The 23,037-nt window shown below is 35.0% G+C and overlaps 1 protein-coding gene across 1 annotated transcript in view; it reads right to left on the reverse strand.

Moving 5' to 3' along the window:
* LOC150098105 (tyrosine-protein phosphatase non-receptor type 9-like) overlaps positions 1–23,037 on the reverse strand; it is a 249,440-nt gene that overhangs the window by 36,378 nt on the left and 190,025 nt on the right. Inside the window, exon 10 of the mRNA XM_090406500.1 lies at positions 5,735–5,942. Within this exon, the coding sequence (XP_090262626.1) occupies positions 5,735–5,942 (208 nt within the window). The remainder of the gene's footprint in view (positions 1–5,734; positions 5,943–23,037) is intronic.

The raw sequence follows: 23,037 nt of genomic DNA on the forward strand, positions 1-23,037 counted from the left end.
TTACAATGATACTTCTTAAGTACTTATCTTTAATTCTGTCAATTAGAGCTATTTCTGTAGCTGACTTTTCATTGTGTGCCTGATTTAGCCAAGTGGTCCCCCGAATCAGAATGACATTTAATGTTATCATCATTATATCTGCACATGGTTTAAATAAATACAAAATACTATTTGGTCAGCTAAGTTTCCAAATTGCCAGCTTATATTCTTAATTCAGTATCCAGATAAATAGTATTACACGCCAGGAGAAGTACTATTGGATTTTCATATTTCTTGCAGGTTATGTGGAGGTCTCCCCCTTCTACCACATCCCCCACTCCCTCTAAAAAGCAGCAAAATTTGCTGTTATGCTATGCATAGGCACAGTTTGAAATAAGCCATCAATAAAGTTTTTATCAATACTAAAAGACCATTTCTCTCTCTCTCATATTTAAACATGACATTTTAAAAGCTGGCCACTTAACAATCAAAAATGCTGATTCACTGGGTACTTTTAATGGATATCATAATGGATGTGTCAAGTCACATAGTTGTGAACTTTGAAAATTTTCAGGCACCATAATGGCTAAAAGTATTTATTGAAATCACAATGAGAGATCTTTTTCTTCTGATTGCTTTTCTCAATCTCAGCATTTGGGAATTATTCTATGACAGCTTTAGAAATTTTTTTCAAGAACACTATTCAAAATCATAGCTGCAATTTGAAGGCTTCTCAATCTCTGTAGAATTCAGCCCAATTAGTTGGAAAACTTCATTTGTAGAAACATATATGAAGCCATGTGAAGCCTTGCTTTGAATGATTTAGTAGTAACTTCACACTCTGTCAAAATAAAATTGACTTCATCATAGTTTAGCTTATGAAAACAAAAGAAATATCATCATAAATAAATTATTCTTTGTTGTACTTTAATCTGTAATATTGATTTCTCATACTTACTCTAAGTCACACTGTGTCTATGGTAAGAGCAAAAAAAGATGAAAGTGCAATATAAAAAGATCACATTCAAAACCTAAAATGATTCCATATCAGCAATAAATCCAAATCCTTTTACTGCACTTCAAAGTGAGGATGAAAAAGAAAAATATAGGTATTATTTCTGGAAAATTTTCCATGTTACTCCTCTAAATAAATATTAATTTTTATGGCTATTTTGCCTATTTTTGTTTCCCACAAACTCCAATGACAACACACAGTCGAAACAGCTCACACCCTGTTACTCCAACCTCTAATCTTGTTTCATCATATTCTATTCTTCTCCTTTCCCCAAAAAATTTCTATCTTTCAACTTCTTCCCACAGAATTCACAGCCCATCCTTAAAACTCGGGTTTTAAATTCACATACCTTTTGTCTTAGCTGCAATTCTTCCACATCTCCCTATCTCCACATTTCACCCCCCCCCACACACACAATTATTTTAAGTCATACTTCATACTTCAGTAATATTGCCATACACCGGACCATTCAATAAGACAACCAAGAATATCCTACAAAGGTATGTCCAAAATTATTCCATATATTTTTCATGTATCTTTAAAACATCAGTAATGCTCTAAAAATTGAACAAAAAGTCAATGACATCATAAAAGGGGATACTCCTAAACAAAAATAGGCAAAATATTCATACAAATTAATAAAAAAAAATGTTTACATCGAAACAATTTTTTTACACACAGAAACATATAAATTGTCAAATATCCTGTTTTGAGCTTATAAGACATTACTGAAAAATTTATGTGCAACATAGTAATGCTGCAGACTGAGATGATGACAAAAAAATATAAAAATATGGATATTTATGTAGCAGTTTATTTTATTGTATTTTTTTTAAACTGAAGTCTTGCTGATACATCTGTTTATTTTTATATGTCTGACCAATTTTTCAAAATGTGGACAATTTAAATTTTTTTCACCTTGGCTTCACAAACAGTTTGAAAATCAAAAGAACTGCATTAGGGGTGCTTAAGGGTCAAAGCTGTATAACTGAGAGGAGACCTCCACATAGCCTTTAAAGGAATGCAGAGAACAGACCAGGGCTTCTGACCTAATGTCCAATCCTCACCTTCTCGTGGTGCACCCTGTTGGGTATCTACTTTGATACTGAACGAACGAGGATGGGCTGGCAATTTGGGATTTAGCCGAAAAAATTGTATTCTTATTGGTTAAACCAAAATAAAAAATGATGGTACAACATGACAAAATTTCATGCCTGCTGGGGCGTCGCCCAGTTAAACAAGGCCCCCGTTGTTTTTGCCAGGGAACCAGGGTGAACAGTGAAAAGTCAGCTACTGGAACAAATCTGAAAACAAACCCCAACTCAACATCACCACAGTTAAAGATCGGTACCATCAACATAAGAAGCCTGAATGGCAAAGAAATGGAGCTAGCTGAGGAATTAGATAAGTACCAGATCGACATAATAGGGGTGACTGAAACAAAAAAGACCAAAACTGGTGAGATCTTTCTAAGCAATAAATACAAAATGTTATATTCAGGCAATGACAATCAAGGAAAAGAAGGAGTAGCCATAGTATTCAACACAAAATACGAGGCTAATCTTCTTGAATGGCAGTCAGTCTCAAGTAGAGTAATGTGGGCAAATATGAGAATGGGGAACTGGACAATGAGACTTATTTGTGCCTATGGTCCCACAAAAGGTTCTACTAAGGTAGAAGTGGAGGAATTTTTTGACACTCTAGAAAAAGCAACTGACACAATGAAAAAGGAAAAGTTGGTCCTTGTTGGGGATCTAAATAGCAGAGTAGGAAATGATTGCGAGACATAAAAAAATATTTTGGGAAAATTTGGAGAAAAGAGCAAAGCGAATAATAATGGCAAATATCTGTTGAATTTCTGCTCAGGACATGGACTAGTTATTACTAACACTATGTTCCAAAATAAAAATGTGTACAAATTCACATGGAGAGAAGAGGCTAGGAATAAGAAAAGTCTCATTGACTATGTTATTGTTGATAGTGATGTCTTCTCCCTGGTGCAGGACACCAGAGTGTACAGAGGATTTGAAATTGGAAGTGATCACTATTTAGTCTTGAGCAGGATAAAATTGAATTTCATATTGAAAAGAATAACATGTAAGAAAGTTTTAAAGCGAATAAAAGTTGAGCATCTCTCAGATGTGAACTGTAGACTAAAACACAGAAAGATTATTGAAAAGAAAATGAAAGAGTTTGAGAACAGGAATCAAACCTTGGAGATTCAGTGGCAAACTCTGAAGAAAACATTGATTGATTCTGCCAGAGAGGCATGTGGTGAGGTTGTGTGCAAGGATAAAAAAATCAGAACTCCTTGGTGGACACAGGAAGTTAAAGAGGCAGTGAAGGAAAAGAAGAAAGCATATCAAAAGTTCCTGGCAAATAAGTCAGCTTTTACTCTTACAGAATACAGAGACAAATGTAAGAAAGCTAAACAGTGTGTAAAACTAGCTAAACAAAAGTCATGGGAGGACTTTGGCAAGAATATAGAAAATAAATATCAATAAGGTGGCAAAATATTCTGGAGGTTGTTGAAGAAGCTTAGGAATGGAGGAAAGAGTGCTAAAAGGAGTTAGAGATGATAAAGGTGACATGAAAACAGGAGAAAAAGATATACTTGAAGTATGGAGTAATTACTTTGAAAAACTGCTAAATGAAACAAGCAGTGATGACAGCACAGTGATAAAAAACACTGACCAGGCATGCAGTCAAGAATACATATCCATACTCGAAGCTGAAAAAGCCATCAAAGGCTTGAAATGTGGAAAGGCAGCAGAAGTAGATGATATTCAACCAGAAATGCTGAAGTATGGTGGTATAAAAGTCTTGCAGTGGCTGCACTGCATAGTTCAGAAAGCCTGGACAGAGGGACGAATTCCCGATGATTGGAGTAGAGCTCTCATAGTACCCATATATAAAAAGGGAAATAAAACTAAATGTGAGAATTACAGAGGTATTTCCCTGTTGAGTGTTCCTGGCAAGATCTATGCCAGTATACTTGAGAAACGGTTGAGAAGAATTGTGGAAGAAAAGCTTGGTGAAGAACAAGCTGGATTCAGGCCAAATAGAGGCTGTCAGGATCAGATCTTCACTTTACGACAAATAGTCGAGAAAGCATGGGAATATAACAAAGATCTGTATTTAAGTTTTGTCGATTTGGAAAAGGCATATGACAAGGTGCCAAGAGAGAAGCTATTCAATATGCTGCAGTTATATGGTGTCAATGGGGCATTATATCAAGCAATACTTAGTCTTTATTTGAGTTGTAAGTCAGCAGTTAGAATTGAAGGAAGTACAGGAAGATGGTTTAATGTTAAATCTGGTGTGAGACAAGGATGTACATTATCCCCTCTGTTATTCATTATCTATATGGATCACATTATGAAGGAAAGTGGTATTAAACCTGATATCAAAATTGGAGATGTTAATGTCAGCTCTTTGCTTTATGCAGATGATATTATACTTATAAATAAATATGCTGCAAGTCCAAGATTCCCTGACTAAATTGAATAGCTGTTGTAATAGATATGGTATGAAGGTCAGCAATAAAAAGACAAAGACAATGAAAATAGGCAGAATCATTGAAACTGTCAACTGTGTTGTGAATGGAGAACCTGTGGAACAAGTAAAACATTTCAGCTACTTAGGCACAATTTTTACTGAAGATGGTAAATTAAATATAGAAATAGACAACAGAGTCAGCAATGCTGGTATGGTGGGAAGTCAATTGAATAAATTCATATGGAATAAGAGAGATATTAGTCTGAACACTAAATTAGCTGTATACAAGACTGTGTTCAAACCAGTTTTAACTTATATATCTGAGAGCTGGGTCAGAAGTAAAACACTTGACCAAAGACTAGAGACCGCAGATATGAGAGTCCTGAGAAAGATTAGAGGCGTGAACAGATGGCATCAATGGCAATATCATATTAAAAATGAGGATATAGGAAAGAACTTGACATTGTCAGCATCTAGGAATGCATTAGCAGAGCTAATCTCAGGTGGTATGGTCACTTAAATAAAATGGGAGAGGAAAGATTAGAAAAACAAGTGTTCTCTGTCAGGTTGGCAGGAAAACGACCCAGAGGAAGACCAAGATATAGGTGGATTGATACGGTACAAAGTGCCTTAGACAATAGACATATAAGATCTGATAATGTTGGAGTCTTGACAAGTAACAGACTGATTTGGAGGAAAATTGTAGATAGGAAGTTAGTAATTATGTAATTTTTTCATGTAGTACTGTCATATCCTGTACACCCCTTGAGGGTACATAGCAGGAATTTGATGATGATGATGATGATGATGATGATGAGAACTGCATTAAAGCAGGGAGCATTCTGATATGGTGAGATGAGGACATTTCAAGTTTAATACTTTTGTGTGTTCATTCAAACTGGTAACCTGCTGAATATGTCACTACATTATAGGAGGTGAATGGCAAATTGTAAATATATATTTTCACCACTGAATGTCACAAACTCTATGCCAATCAACTCATGTAAGTGTTAATTTTAATTTTTTTCTTTATTTGTTGCATTTAACACAACTTATGATGACAACTAAATTAAAATAAAAGTACATTAATAATACAATTAGTAGAAGGTTGATTAAGTAGTATGCAGTGCTCAACATACTACTTAATCCACCTTCTACTAAGTGGTATGTAGTGTTCTACTTGTAGAGTCCTTGGATTCCATGGAGGTGCCATGTAATAACAATAATAATAGGTTTGCTTACCTGTGCGACCAATTCCAGCACTACAATGTACAACTATAGGTGGACCTAGTGGATGTCCCTGCCATCTAGTTCCTAATGTTGTTACAGCAAGGGCCTGATGTTCACGTACTTTATCCCTGAAATCTAACATTGCAAATGCAGAGGAAGGCACACCATAATCTGGCCAACTAGTAAACTGCATGTGTACCACTTTTGCAGAAGTTCCAGACTATAACAAAACAAAAAAACAAAGTTAACTACAAAGAGGATATGAATCATAACAAATATCATTAATCATTTAATCTGCAAAATCTGATTTTATTCCATGAATTATGACTATTCTTACGTATGAACTCCCGATTAAATATCTATGAAAATTAATGCATTTAATCCAATTTCCACTTTCTCTAATCTCTGAGTCACAGATACTAACCTGCTTAATTTGTGGATCTATTTTTTTGTATTCCTATGGAAATAACCAAACTGTGAACATTAAGTGAACATTTAATAAAAGAATAGTCTGACAAAGCCAATAAATACTTGATATATTTATTTATTTATACTTCATTAAGAAATCCATAATCACAAATGATAAAGGATTTGTTGTATATACAACTGACTTTCTTTTGCAAAATGTGATAAAGCATTCAACTCTTGACAGAGGGGGAGAGAGAGAGAGAGAAAGAGATGAAATGAAATGATATTACCAGAAGTGAAGGCAGTTTTAGGTGAATAGGGAGGTAGCTATACTTGCAGATGTTCAGAGCTGATAAAGTTGAAAGTTTCTTTGATAAGCTGGATGACTGATATGACACTTTTTTTTAATATCCTTCTTATCCTTCCACCCTTTGACTTGCAAGGTTCCTACCTATCACTGTAGAGAACCAATACTCTGAAATAATGCTATCTGGTAATGAAATCTGAAGAATGCACTAATAAAAGGTGATTATATAGGCTCTTCAGAGACTGTGTTATCTGTTAGTTCAGTATTAAAGCTTTGCATTTCTAAGCTGCAGAGTTGTAGAGCAAATATTTTACTTGATACTTTTGTATTTAAAGTCAAAACTTGATATGTTCAAGATCTTAGGATCTGTTATGGTATCATTATTCTATGGTATCAGTATCTATATGATATCATTACAAGTAACAAAAGTACAAAAACTTATTAGTTACTGAAATGGGTTGGCTAAGAAGATTACCTGGAGTATCTCTGCTGGATCGACTAAGAAACTAAGACATAAGGAAACGACTAAAACAAGAAATAACAATAATAGACAAAATCCAAGAAAGAAGACTGCGATGGTTTGGCCATGTGACCAGAATGGGAACAGAAAGACTACCATCTAAAGCTCTAAATACAACGATGGAAGGTAAAAGATCCAAAGGACGGCTCAGAATTAGATGGATAGACAAAATAAAAGAGGACCTGAAAACCAAATCACAACAAGCGACACCAAACTGGACAGAATTTTTCGGACTCCCCCAGGATAGACAGAAGTGGAAAGAGTTCATTCGGCCTCATCAACATCCGCATAGATGATGGAAGAGAGAAGAAGAATGGTATCATTATAGAATAAAATGAAACAAACTACATGATAAATATTCAATCTTCTAAAGAAATATTAAATTATAAACTGAAAGTTCTAAGGTGTTGATGGGTATTTGTGACTTATTTTTAAGTACAAGCAGTCATAGACTTACGACGATTTGCAATTACGACAGCCAAAAATTATTAAAAATTCTCTAATTTAACTTTGCCACCAGCATATACATACATACATATACCACATTGCTTTTATATATGCATTGCAGTGTTGCCATTAGTCGACAAGCAAAGCCTATCACCAATATGCAATAGTCGCTGCTATGATTCACCCACTTCTAACTTATCACAGCCTTTGGCACGCTAGTTACTAATCAGCAGTCGAAGTGTTCGTTTCTCTCGTTGCAATTTTTGTATCTCATCGTAACCCTATCATGTCCAGTAAGAGAAGTAATACTACTGATGAAAATTCCAACATAAAAAAGAAGGCGAGGAAAGCTTTAAGTTTAGATGTTAAAATGAAGGTCATTAAAGCATATGACAAAGGAAAGAAAGTCAGTGAAATAGCACGAGAAGAAAAACTATCGCATTCAACTGTTTCAACAATTATAAAAGATAAATCAAAAATAATGGAGGCAGTTAATATGAAATGTACAATTTTAACGAAAAAAGAGAAGAGCCAATTCATGAAATGGAGAAGCTTTTAATGATATGGATAGATGATCAAATCAACAAGAATATTCCTCTCAGTGTGTTTACGATTCAAACAAAAGCACACAGTCTATTTGACAATTTAAGGAAACAACAAGAAGATAAATAAGGCGAGCATACATTTAACGCTAATAAAGGTTGGTTTTATCGATTCAAAAGCTGATTTAATTTACATAACATACGAATAATGGGAGAAGCTGCTAGTTCTGATTTTGAAACTGCTGAAATTTTCAAGAAAAATCTGAAAGAGATGATAAAAGATGAAACCGGACTGCTCTGGAAAAGACTGCCAGATCGAACTTACATTCACAGAGAAGCTCCATCGGCACTTCGTTTTAAGGCATTTAAAGATAGGATTACACTTTTTCTTGGAGGAAATGCTGCTGTGTTTAAATTAAAACCATTTCTTGTTTACCGTTCACAAAACCCCAGAGGTTTGAAAAACATTGACAAGAATACGTTGCCGGTTTAATACAGAAGTAATCCTAAGGATTGGATGACAACTGTTTTATTTGAAGACTGGTTCTTAAATTGTTTTATTCCAGAAGTACATGCCTATGTCTTGAAAAAAAAAAAAAAAAAAATTTCTTTTAAAATTCTATTGTTGCTTGACAATGCTCCAGGACATCTTCTTCACATCAGCAATTTGAATGAAAATATACATGTGATGTATCTACTGCCCAATACAACAGCTGTGATTCAACCTATGGATCAAGGTTCGATTGCTACATTCAAGACATATTATCTGAAAACTACATTTTCTCAAGTAATAACAGCAATGGACAATGATGTATAACATTACATGATTTTTGGAAAAATTACGATATTAACCAATGTATCCAGAACATTGGAACTTCATGGAAGGACGTATCGGAACAACGTATGCGAGGAATGTGGAAGAAGTTACTACTGTAGGAGGCACTCGAAGAGTACATAGGTACTCTTCGAGTGCCTCCTACACGAGTACAATGAGCATAGTATGTTAGAACAAATTGGTGAAGAAATCGTTGAAATTGCAAGAAAACTGGATCTAGAAATCAATATTACTGATATAGAAGAATTATCAGATCACACAGAAGTTCAACTGACTGATCAAGACTTGATTTTCCAAAACGAAAGCGTTGTAGAAGAAGAAAGGAATAATGAGGAAGATAAAGAAGAGAAATTGTTAAAAAAATTTACTGTAAAAGGATTAGCTGAAGTATTTTATAAACTAAACTAAATCAAGAACTTCAGCTACTCAATAATATGGATCAAGATACTGATCGATTCACCAAAGTTGAAAAGCAAATTCGAGAAGCAGTCAGATGTTATCGCGAAATATATGAAGAAAAAAGCCCAAAGGACAACATTAACCAATTTTCTGATAAAAAAAAAAAAAAAACTATTCCCGATCGCAAGAAATAACCATATCGTCCAAATGAGTGACAGGTAACTGTCACTCATTTGGACGATATGGTTATTTCTTGTTAATAAGTTTTTTGTTTATGTTAACTAATATTTAAAGGAATTTCAAATTAAAGTAAGTGCACCATTTTTGATGTGTGTTTATGTATTTATATGTATATTTGCTAATAAATAATTTATGTTTATGTAAGTTTATGCATTTTTAACTGTTTTAAGTTAAATAGAAACCTAATTTATGAAAATATTATAACAGAAATCAAACAAATCAAGAATTAAAAAAGTCTTAGACTTATGTCAGAATCGATTTACGACGGAGACGTTGGAATGGAACCCCATCGTAAGTCGAGGACTACCTATATTAATAACACCAAATGAACTATTTTATAAAAAGATGTTTTATTAACTTGCTTATATTTCACTGAATTTCAAATCAGCATCATCACTGCACAACACAACTGTATGTGATGTGATGTGACAGTGAGTAAGTGAAACAATACAAGTGTAACAGACAAAAGATCTAAAGTCCTATTTTAAGTGTCCTAAATATTGTTGTAAAAAAAAAAAAATTACAGTTATGTGGGAGTTGCTCTTAAGATAACAATCTCCCAAATTTTTGGCAAATTAATGCAAGCATATTTGTTCAGGTTTGGAAAATTTTTCATAGACATGGCTGACTCAAAAAATAATCTTTTGGATTTGTAATGATTTCTAAATAGCACACTAGTTTTCTTCCATCTAATCCTGTGTGAAGGGGTGTCCAAAGTGTGGACACCCCTTCACACTTTGGACTTGCCATAATAATGGTAGCAAATGTGTTCTTCCAGGTGGATGTTAACAGATCTTCCTGTGCCTATAGTAGCCAAGTCACAATCACAAGGAATTTCATACACTTCAGGGTGTGCTAGAGGGTAAAGGAAGTGGATCAGAGTTGCTAATTTAACATGTTGTTTGAATGTGGTGTGAAAGCCATGTTTCATTATTACATTAGCTATCTTTTCTGATGTACCTCTAACATAGGGAATAGAAATGGTATTGTTGTGTATTAGAGGAGGGAGAAGTAATGGGGCTATGTAGTATTTTATATATTTTGTAGGAATTGTAGCCAATGGCCAAGAAAGTACAGCATAGACATTTGAGTTCTGTGGACAGAGCTGTATCGTTAGACTACAGAATTCTCATATCTGTGGTCTCAGTCAAGTGTTTTATTTCTAACCCAGCTCTCAGATTCATAAGTTAAAATTGATTTGAACATTGTCTTTTATACAACTAGTTTAGTGTTTTGACTAATTTCTTTTTTATTTCATATAAATTTATTCAGTTGACTTCCTACCATACCAGCTTTGCTAACTGTTGTTTTATTTCAATATTTAATTTGCCATCTTCACTAAAAAAAATGTATTTATATAGCTGAAATGTTTTATATGTTCTATAGGTTCTCCATTCAGTGTGCAGTTGACATTTTCTGTGTTTCTGCCAATTTTCATTGTCTGTCTTTTTTATTGCTGATATATAACAGAATATATTATATTATAATATATTACAGAAATTATTCAGTTTAGTCAGAGAATCCTGCTGATTTATACAAGATTTATTTAGAAGTAACACCTGTATAAAGAAAAGAGCTGTGATTAATATCTTCTATTTTCATATCACGTTTAATACCACTTTCCTCCATAATATGATCCATATAGGTGATGAATAACAGAGATAATATTCATTCTTATTTCACATTTGATTTAACATCAAACCACCTTCCTATATCTCCTTCAATTCTAACTGCTGACTTATAACTCAAATATAGACTATGTATTGCACAACATGATGTCTCATTTACACAATATAACTGTAGTATTTTGAACGGATTTTCTCTTTGCACCGTCATATGCCTTTTCCACATCTATAAAACTTAAATACAGATCATTATTATATTCCCATGACCTCTCCACTATTTCTCTTAAGGTCAAAATTGATCCCCACAATCTCTATTTGGTCTAAATCCATCTTGTTCTTCTCTCAGCTTCCAAATTTTTCTTAGCCTCTTATCAAGGCTTGCCAAGATCTGCTCAAATATATTCTTCTATAATATTGACGTGAGTATTATGCCATTTTTTATAGATGGGTACTATGAGAGCAGTACTCCAATCATCTGAAAGTTGACCCTCTGACCTGGCCTTCTGAATTATGCTGTGTAGCTACTGTAAAACTTTTATACATCCATATTTGGACATTTTTGCTCAAATATAATTTACTTCAGCTGCCATTCTAGATTTCAGGTTTTTGATGGTGTTTTATATTTTAAGTATTAATATGTATTCCTGATTGCAATCCTGCTGAATATTGCTATCACAGTTCTGTCGCTCAGGGACAGCTTGTGCATAGGCACTGCAGAACTGCAGCACCCCCAATTTTTCTCGATATATAAATATATTTATTAATTTATTTATATTTGTATAAAATAATATAAACAGCAGTTCCAATGTTGTTTATATGCAGTTTGCACTAGTAGTAGAGTGTTCGTAGTGCTTATCGTGTTTACTCCATCTCTTTAAATATTTGGACATTACAATTAAAGACATAACATTTGGTATAGTTTTTATTTTAGAACATTATTGGAATTATGATAATGGATTTTATTTTTAAGTAATTTTGAATTATACTAAACTATAATTTTATCGATAATAAACAATATTTTTTCATGTTTAATTTTTTTTAAAAATTTTTATCATAATTTTGATCTTTTATCCAAACACATACATACACACTGTACTTACAGTGTGTATGTATATTTCGAAACCCCCACGATTTCAAGCCACGAGCCGCCACTACTGTCGCTGCTTGTTTCATTTAGCAACCTTTCAAAGTAATTACTCCAGACTTCTAGAATACCTTTATCATCAGTTTTCAATCACTTTTATCATCTCTGATTCCTTTTAAAGTAATCAATTTCTAGAATATTTTCCCACCTTCTTGATATTTATTTTCTATTTTTCTATGTTCTTACCAGTCTTCCTATGACTTTTGTTTAGCCAGTTTTACATAGTGCTTCACTTTCTTCCATTATTACATTTTTCTCTGTGTTTTCTAGGAGCGTAAGCTGACTTACTTGCTATGAACTTTTGATATGTTTTCTTCTTTTCCTCGATTGCCTCTTTTACTTCTTAAGTTCACCAAGGAGTTCCAATTTTTATATCTCTGCAGACAACCTCACCACATGCCTCTCTTGCTGAATCAGTGTCTTGTTCAGGATTTGCCACTGAATCTTCAAAATATTTAATTTTTTCTTGCATAATTATTATGTATTTCAGTTTATAGCTCACCTCTGGAATCTGCTCAACTTTGATTTGTTTTAAAACTTTGTTACACACACTTATTTTCAATATTAAATTCAGTTTTATCCTACAACTAAATGGTGATCACTTCCAGTTTCAAATCTTCTGTATATTCTTGTATCCCAAACCAGTGGGAAAACATCACTATCAACAATAACACAGTCAATGAGAATTTTCTTATTTATCATCTTCTTTCCATGTGAATTTGTGTACAGCTTTGCTCTTTTCTCCAAGTTTTCTCAAAACATATCTATATGTCTAGTAATCATCAGAGGATACTACAGTTTTTACTTACTAATGCTAGAAGTGTCAGGAATAAGGAGTTTTTGGTACTGGTTAGTGGTACAGTGACAAAAGTTACATTGATAGAATGTGATGGATTTAGTACTTTCAAGAAGGATCAAATAGACAGGATGAAGAAGGGTTGGTAAGAGCTGACAGCAAATGAATTGCGTCCAACAACAGTAGACGTCAGTCAGGCAGATTTTTTTTGAGGCAATAGGACAAAATATAAATTCGCTGCTGCTATAGGCAAGAGATGATGTGAAAGACATGCATCAGCAGATCAGCACAATGAGCGCAGGTCAAGTAATTATTATAAGGGACTTCAACTTCGAAGACAAAGTGGAAAGATCACATACCACAAAGAAATGGAATTTATACATTTACTGAGAGATAATTACTTGAAACAGCAGGTGATGTAGGGGATGTGGGATATGAGAGTGTTGGATCTGGTTACAGGATCAGAAGACCAGTCCATACCAGTCACTAAGGTGGCTAAATTGCCTGCAACTGGGAAGAGTGATCATGTGGTCAAGGTAGCAAAATATGTGGAATTTTTAGTTAAAAAGAGGTATATGCTGATCTACAAGACAGATGATTATGACAAGCTTAGGAGGAACTTGAAGCAGTGTCATGGATAAAAATCTGCAAGAGAAGGGTGTCCAGTATATGGGGTTACTGAAGCGGCATCTGGAGGAAGCAATAGACTGCATACCCAAGGTCAGGAGAGTAAATCAGGAAGTTGTTGGATAGATGAGTAGCATCATTAAGCATGAAATGTAAAAAAAAAAAAAAAAAAAAAAATGTTGATTAGGGTATATAATGAGAAAGGTGAACAGCATGGTAAAGAAGGCAAAATCAGATTATGAGAATAAATTAGTTGAGCAGACCAAAGGAAACCCCAACGAGTTATTTTGTTATATTGCAAGTAAGAGGAAGAATGGACTTTGGAAGGATAACTTAAATGGGTGATGATAGATGAGTCTTCAGATTCTATGGAGGCACCTATGCAATAATAACAAATGAATTGATTGTTATGACTTGTAATTATTGGAAATTGTGTGCACACTGGGTGCCAAAGTTGCTTACAGAGCAACACAAAGTGAATCGGTTGGGCAGTGCATTGGAATTCTTGACATGCTATCATGAGGATGGCAATGCTTTCCTGAACAGATGTCACTGGAGACGAGACTTGGGTGTCGCATGCAGCCCTTGAATCCAAACAACAGTCCATGGAGTGGAGGCACACCTCATCACCAGTCAAGACGAAATTGAAGACAACGGTTTCCACTTGGAAAATCATGTGCACTGTGTTTTGGGACAGACAAGGAATTTTGCTGGTAGACTTCTTAGGCCAAGGACTCACAATCAATGCGAGTATGTACTGCCAAACCCTTAAGAAACTGTGCCATACGATCCAGAATAAACGGCATGGCATGCTTACCAGGGGCATTGTTTTGATTCAAGATAATGCCTGCCCACACATGGCTGGTGTAATACAACAACTTCTTGCCAACTTCAGCTGGGAACAATTCCATCACCTCTCGTATAATCCTGACCTCACGCCAAGTGACTTTCACCTGTTCAAACATCTGAAGTCTTTCCTTGGTGGCCAGCGGTTTCAAGACAACGATGAGGTCAAAGAAGCAGTCAATACATGGTTTGCATCACAGGTGGCAATCTTCTATGACGAAGGTATACAACTCTTGGTGACCCGTTATGATGAGTGCGTGCCTGAAAAATGGCAGAAATTATGTAGAAAAGTAGTGAAAGATGGCTACTTTAATTTCCAATAAAGTTTTTTTTTTGTAAGCATATTTTTGTTTCTCTGATAGCCCATCGGAACTTACTTTCTGGACGTCCGTCATACATAGCATGGAAAATCTGAGAACTCACTGTAGGAAGGCCATTCTATACTACACAGTTGCCATAAACATATTTTTGTCTGCTAATTGCATCTGTTGTTTTCTGGCTAGTCTGCCTAGTTTGTGAGGGGGGAAAAACACGAGCGTCCAGGAGAAAAACTCTGCTACATCATATAACTCATCTTCAGCTAAAAGCCACAAAGATTCCATTCATCTTGACGAGAAGATTCAGGTCTTTTTTTCATTTGAAGAGCACACATTGCATCATTATTCCAACTGTACTAGAGATACCACTTGTAGAAAAGTCTATAACTGATGCTGTGTCTAAGATATGACAAATCATAGAGAATCTGTACCTAGAGGTGTGAGCAGCAATAATCAATCTCATAAATGTTTCTGTGACATGTATGGGTAACCACAAATTTTCATGGAATAGCCCCTGTTAACAACAATAAACACATAATATCAAATGGATCAAGGTAAACGAACATAAACTGTGGAGAAATTATTAATTGGGTTGAGATCCAACATTGGCAAAGAGTTGGGAAAACTAGGTCATCATAGGAGGAATAGTAAGAAAGTGTGTGCAAGTTCCGCTATGGTATGCAAACATAACAGTGATATGGATGTGATTGAGCATTGTTGTAAATCTGGTGGAGGGGTGGAAATTTACACTTTGGGTTCAGACTTTTTGAGTGTGTCTGTTGATGGAAAAGACAAAACTGCCCAACTAGGCAACTTTCTCTTTTTGTAGATGAGAGTATATGAAAAAGCCAGGAGGTAACTTATGTTTATACACAAATGCAAGAAGCATCACAAATGAAGTGGTAGAGTTTGTTGCTTTAGTGAATATGTTTTGGCCTGAGATTACTGGCATTAGTGGAACCTGGCTATCAGAGTATGATAACTGGAATCAAGTTATCTTACTCTGGCTATCAGAGTAGTAACTGGAATCAAGTGTAAAGGGTATAGTAATTTTAGGAAGAACTGAAGAAATAGGGATACTACTAATAATATCAGATGATTTGTGTCCAGTTAGGGCAGAGCTCATGAAGGCAATATTAATGTTTCACATAGCAGTAAGTTTGAGACTCTAGTGTGAAGGCTAACAGGATGATGGGATGTTGCTACAGACCTGGTGTTTCAGCTGTTGGGGACAATGAAATGCGTTGCCAAATTACCCTGATGGATCTAAGCAAGTAATTATTATGGATAATTTAAATTATCCAAACATTGATTGGGTAGAAGAGACATCGCATGATAACAAGGATGGAGAATTAATTGAGCTGTTGAAACAACTTTCTCAAGCAGCATGTGAAAGAAGGATCTCGAGCTCAAAGAGTATTAGATTTGATCACTGCATTAGAAGGGGGGAGGGGGTTGTTAAGAATGTGAATGTTTTATCAACAGTTAGCAACAGTGATCATGCCATACTGTCTTGGGAAGTAGCTAACTATGTTCCAATTAGGACAGGTTACATGCTGAACTACAAAGCTAGAAGATATGAAAAACTCAGGAGAATACTATTTTTAGTTCAAAGGTGCCAGTTACTAAATGGGAAGGATATCAACAACGCACTTTGAAAAGGTGCTTTAATGAGGCAGTACCGGAATATGTCATTCGAGTTTGAAGATCAAATACAGTGGGAGCGAAATGATGGTTGTGCATCATGCAACAATATTAAACAAGAGAGCTATATATATATATATATATATATATATATAAAAAAAAAAAAAAAAAACATGGAAGGAATATTGTGAGAATAAGAGTCAGAGGAGTTATGAAATAGATAAAACATGCCAGAAAAGTTACAACTAATTGTATGGAAAGCTAAATTGGAGTATTAAAAAAAACTTGACTAAAAGCAGCACAAAAGAATTTTGTTGCTATGCTGCAGAAAAAATGAATGTGAAAGAATAACTTTATTGAATGCAGAAAATGCTCTTGCGTCAGAAGCAGATGAGATTGCTCAAATCATGGATGCTCACTTCCCTAAGATCTATCAACCAAGTATATATAACATGTGTACAATGCTACCATTACACTGGATGAAGAGATACAGGTGGATAAAAATGAGGTTCAACAGTTGTTGCATAACCTGTATATTAATTCAGCAATAGAGCCAGATGGAATATCAGAATTTATGCTAAAGGAAATGTTCAGTTGAAATAGCATGGTCCTTGACATGTTTGTGTAACTTGAGACTCAGCTTAGAAAACATCCCACAGGAATGGAGATAATGTATATCTCTGGAATGGTGGTGGTGAAGATAAAGAAGTTGGTAAGAACTTACATATAGAGAAATGGATTGACAAACACGCTAAACTATGCAAAGAAAAATATGGGTTTACTAAATGGAGGTCACGATTTAGAAATCTGCTCATACTTTATAATAATGTTACAGCTGAGTTGGATAAAGGGAATGGATATGTGATATTTAAGCACCTTTTCAAAGTGCGTTGTTAATATCCTTCCCATTCAGTAACTGACACCTTTGAACTAAAGAGAATATTATCCTGAGATAGTATTCTCCTCATTTAAGCGCCTTTTCAAAAGTCTTCGTCATCATCATCAAATTCCTGCCATGTACCCTCAAGGGGTGTAATGGATATGATAGTACGACATGAAAAATTTACATCATTACTAACTTCAAAACTACAATTTTCCTCTAAAATGTCTGTTACTTGTCAAGACACCAATATTATCAGATCTTATATTTCTATTGTCTAAGGCACATTGTACCGTATCAATCCACCTATATCTTGGTCTTCCTCTGGGTCGTTTTCCTGCCAACCCGGCAGAGAACACTTGTTTTACTAATCTTTCCTCACCCATTCTGTTTAAGTGACCATACCACCTGAGATTAGCTCTGCTAACGCATTCCTGGATGCTGACAATGTCAAGTTCTTTCATAATATCCTCATTTTTAATATGATATTGCCATTGATGCCATCTGTTCATGTCTCTAATCTTTCTCAGGACTTTCATATCTGCGGTCTCTAGTCTTTGGTCAAGTGTTTTACTTCTGAACACTGTCTTGTATACAGCTAATTTAGTGTTAATACTAATTTCTCTCTTATTTCATATCAATTTATTCAATCGACTTCCTACCATACCAGCTTTGTCGATTCTGTTGTCTATTTCCATATTTAACTTATTATCTTCACTAAAAATCGTGCTTAAGTAGCTGAAATGTTTTACTTGTTCCACAGGTTCTCTGTTCATAACGCAGTTGACATTTTCAACGATTCTGCCTATTTTCATTGTCTTTGTCTTTTTATTGTTGACCTTCATACGATATCTATTACAATAGTTATTCAATTTAGTCAGGGAATCTTGGACTTGCAGCATATTTATTTATAAGTATAATATCATCTGCATAAAGCAAAGAGCTGACATTAACATCTCCAATTTTGATATCAGGTTTAATACCACTTTCCTTCATAATGTGTTCCATATAGATAATGAATAACAGAGGGGATAATGTACATTCTTGTCTCACTCCAGATTTAACATTAAACCATCTTCCTGTACTTCTTTCAATTCTAAGTACTGACTTACAACTCAAATAAAGACTAAGTATTGCTTGATATAATGCCCCATTGACACCATATAACTGCAGCGTATTGAATAGCTTCTCTCTTGGCACCTTGTCATATGCCTTTTCCAGATCGACAAAACTTAAATACAGATCTTTGTTATATTCCCATGATTTCTCCACTATTTGTTGTAAAGTGAAGATCTGATCCTGACAGCCTCTATTTGGCGTGAATCCAGCTTGTTCTTCACCAAGCTTTTCTTATACAATTCTTCTCAACCGTTTCTCAAGTATACTGGCATAAATCTTACCAGGCACACTCAGTAGGAAAATACCTCTGTAATCCTCACATTCAGTTTTATTTTCCTTTTTTATATGAGTATTATGAGAGCTCTACTCCAATCATCAGGAATTTGCTCCTCTGTCCAGGCCTTCTGAACTATGCAGCGCAGCCACTGTAAGACTTTTATACCACCATACTTTAGCATTTCTGGTCAAATATCATCTACTCCTTCTGCCTTTCCAAATTTCAAGCCTTTGATGGCTTTTTTTTACTTCAAGTATGGATATGTATTCCTGACAGTATGTCTGTTGAATGTTTTTTACCACTGTACTATCACTGCTTGTTTCATTTAGCAATTATTTGAAGTAATTACTCCATTCCTCAAGGATATCTTTTTCTCCCATTTTCATGTCATCTTTATCATCTCTAACTCCTTTTACAGCACTCTTTCCTCCATTTCTAAGCTTGTTCAATATTCTCCAGAATATTTTACCACCTTCTTGATATTTATTTTCTATGTTCTTGCCAAAGTCCTCCCATGACTTTTGTTTAGCTAGTTTTACAAAGTGTTTAGCTTTCTTACATTTGTCTCTGTATTCTCTAAGAGCACAAGCTGATTTATTTGCCAGGAACCTTTGATATGCTTTCTTCTTTTCCTTCACCACCTCTTTAATTTTCTGTGTCCACCATTGAGTTCTGATTTTTGTATCCTTGCAGACAACCTCACCACACTCCTCTCTGGATGAATCAATCAGGGTTTACTTCAAGGCTTGCCACTGAATCTCCAAGGTTTGGTTCCTGTTCTCAAACCCTTTCATTTTTCTCCAATAATGTTCATGTATTTTAGTCTGCAGTTCACATATGAGAGCTGCTCAACTTTTATTCGCTTTAAAACTTTCTGACATTTTCTTCTTTTCAATATAAGATTCAATTTTATCCTGCTCAGGACTAAATGGTGATCACTTCCAATTTCAAATCCTCTATACACACACACTCTGGTGTCCTGCACCAGGGAGAAAACATCACCATCAACAATACCATAGTCAATGAGACCTTTCTTATTCCTTGTCTCTTCTCTCCATGTGAATTTTTGCACATTTTTATGTTGGAACATGGTATTAGTAATAACCAGTCTATGTCTTGAGCAGAAATCTAACAGGTATGTGCCATTATTATTATTAGCTTTGCTCTTTTCTCCAAATTTTCCCAAAATATTTTTGTATTTCTGACAATTATTTCCTACTCTGCTATTTAGATTCCCAACAAAGAACAACTTTTCCTTTTTCATTGTGTCAGTTGCTTTCTCTAAAGACTCAAAAAATTCCTCCACTTCTACCTTAGTAGAACCCTCTGTGGGATCATAGGCACAAATAAGTCTCATTGTCCAGTTGCCCATTCTGATATTTGCCCACATCACTTACTTGAGATTAACTGCCATTCAAGAAGATTAGTCTCATATTTTGTGTTGAATATTATGGCTACTCCTTCTTTTCCTTGATTGTCATTGCCTGAATATAAAATTTTGTATTTATTGCTCAAAAAGATGTCACCAGTTTTTTCTTTTTTGTTCAGTCACGCCTATTATGTCGATCTGGTACTTATCTAATTCCTCAGCTAGCTCCATTTCTTTACTATTCAGGCTTCTTATGTTGATAGTACCGATCTTTAACTGTGGTGATGTTGAGTTGGGGTATGTTTTCAGATTTATTCAGTAGCTGACTTTACGCTGTTCAGCCAGGTTCCCTGGCGAAAACAACGGGGGCTTTGTTTAACTGGGCGACACCCCAGCCGGCATGAAAGTTTGTCATGTTGTACCATCATTTTGTATTTTGGGTTCAAAGTCCTTTTCAAAGTGGGTTGTTGATATCCTTCCCATTCAGTAACTGACACCTTTGAACTAAAGACAGTATTCTCCTGAGTTTTTCATAACATCTAGCTTTGTAGTTAGCATGAAACCTATCGTAATTGGAACTTTTAGACTTTTGATAGGATACCACATGAAAGGCTGTTACATAAACTGGAGAATATGGAATTGGAATATAAATTATTGACTTCAATGGTTGGTATAAATCTACCAGATTTAAGGTAACTAGTGGTGTTCTTCAAGAATCAGTTCTTGGACCACTGTTGTTCAATCTATACATTAATGATATTGGGAAGGACCTGACAGGAGAGAGAGATATATATATTCAAATGTTTATTCACATGATACAAAGATAAGCAAGGCAATCAGTGAGGCTACTGATACACAGCACTTACACAATGATTTGAATAACTAGTGAACAAATTATAATGGCTGTCAATGCAATGCTAGTGAGTGTGGATAATGGCAATGTTGAAACAAACAGTGACACGTAAGGATAAGGAAGTCCTTGATATGACTGTACCTGGACTACTGTGTGCATGTTTGGTTTCTTGGGTGTGGAGGGGATAAAGAAGCTGTAGAAAGGGTGCAAAGAAGAGTAACAAAGATGACATCAGGATTATGGATATTCTTTCTTATCAATAGGATTCTTACAGTAACAATGATGTCCTATTTTTAACATGACAATTATTACATTAGATTTAGGATTCTGGATTATCTACAGTCCTGTTTATAGTTAACTCTATAAAGAGAAAGGTTCTGTGGGTAGAATATGTACCTTCCATATGCTTGGGATTTTTAGACCATCATTATTGTTTAGATTGGGGTGGTTGATAAGAATCTCACAGGCCACCTTAAATTTGTGTTCATACCATGTTTTGGTATGATATAAACAACTGGTGCTTTTCCAACCAATTCTCATGATCAGAAATGCCAGTTTCACCATAGTTATTATATTTAATGTGTCGTTTATGTTCCTTTTGTCTGATAGGAATTGTGCATCCTTGTGGGAAATTAAAATCATTATTTATAACATGGTTGTAAGGTTCACAATTTCTAAAATGGGTGACATGATTGCTGACTGTCGATCAAAAATGCATGTGAAAAGACATTTCGATGCAGTTTGGCAATGTTTAATCACAATTCGCAGGTTTTTTTTTCATCAATTTGTGACTGTAGATGAAACTTGGATCCACCACTACACACCTGAGTCCAAGCAGTAGTCAAAACAGTGGACAATGCCTGGTGAAAGAGCAATGAAAAAAGCAAATACTGTTTTTGTCAGTTGGGAAGGTGATAGCCACTTTTTTTGGGATTCCCGAGGAATTATCATGATAGACTATTTGGAAAAGGGTAAGACAATAACAGGAGTCTATCATGTGTTGGACCATTTAAAAGAAGAACTGAAGGAAAAAAACGGTCAAGATTGGCACCCAAAAAAGAGCTCTTTCATCAAGATAATGCACTCTCCCACACATCGACCATCGCAATGGCAAAATTGCACAAATTGAGGTTCGAAATGGTTCTACATGCGCTGTATTCTCCAGACTTGGCCCCGTGCGACTTCTTGTTCCTAAACTTAAAAATTTGGGTCGGTGGCAAAAATTTTTCTTCGAACGAGGATATCATCAAGGCTGTCGATGACTGTTTTGCACAATTTGACAAATCCTACTTTTTAGATGGGATGAAAAAATTGGAAACTCGCTGGACTAAATGTGCAGATCTCGATGGAGACTATGTTGAGAAATAAAGGTGATTTTTTTCCAAAAAAATTCATTTAACTTATTTTTTTACCAAACTTTTCAAACAACCCTCATAGGAGCATGTAGTTTCAAAAGTATCCTTATGTTCGATGCAAGATATTTCTGTTTTGTGCCAAAGTACCGGACAGTCTTCACTGGTTGTGTTAAAAGCTAAATGAGATTTATATTTTCTTTTTGACATCTTTAAAATGTGATGACATGCAGATCTCTCTCTCTCTCTCTCTGGAACATCATGTTTGATCATAGGAAATTACAGTGAGTCATGCACATCCCTGATTTCTTGAAGCAGGGAGATGAGATTTCAGAGGCTAAGAATCTGGAGATCTTGTATAGTGGAGTGAAAACCACTTTTATGTCATGACTTCAAAGAAATTGAGAGATTTCATTTATAACATTGCAGATGTAAAGAAGGATGACCATACTTTTCAAGCTTTGTTTGTTTGTTGATGTCTTGGGTTGTGCTTCTAAAATCTTGTTGATCATCTTCACCAATACCCATTAAGGAAAAGAGTTCAAGTGAGGTAATGAAGTTCATTATTTTTTTTCTATGTTGATGAAGATGTTAACCTCTATCCCTTAGTGTTTTGATTATTCCCATCTTGCATAAGAGGTGATGGTAAGAGGAAGCAAGAAGTCCACTAGAGCTGGTGGACATCCTGTATAAGAAAGGTAAAGGAATGTATAAATTAAATAACTATCACATTTTTTTAGTGGAGTAGAGAAACAAGAAAGAGCTAAA

This window comes from Typopeltis vanoorti, chromosome 16 (assembly GCF_054136105.1).
Source record: "Typopeltis vanoorti isolate ZY-2024b chromosome 16, IOZ_Tvanoo_1.0, whole genome shotgun sequence".
NCBI lineage: Eukaryota > Metazoa > Arthropoda > Arachnida > Uropygi > Thelyphonidae > Typopeltis > Typopeltis vanoorti.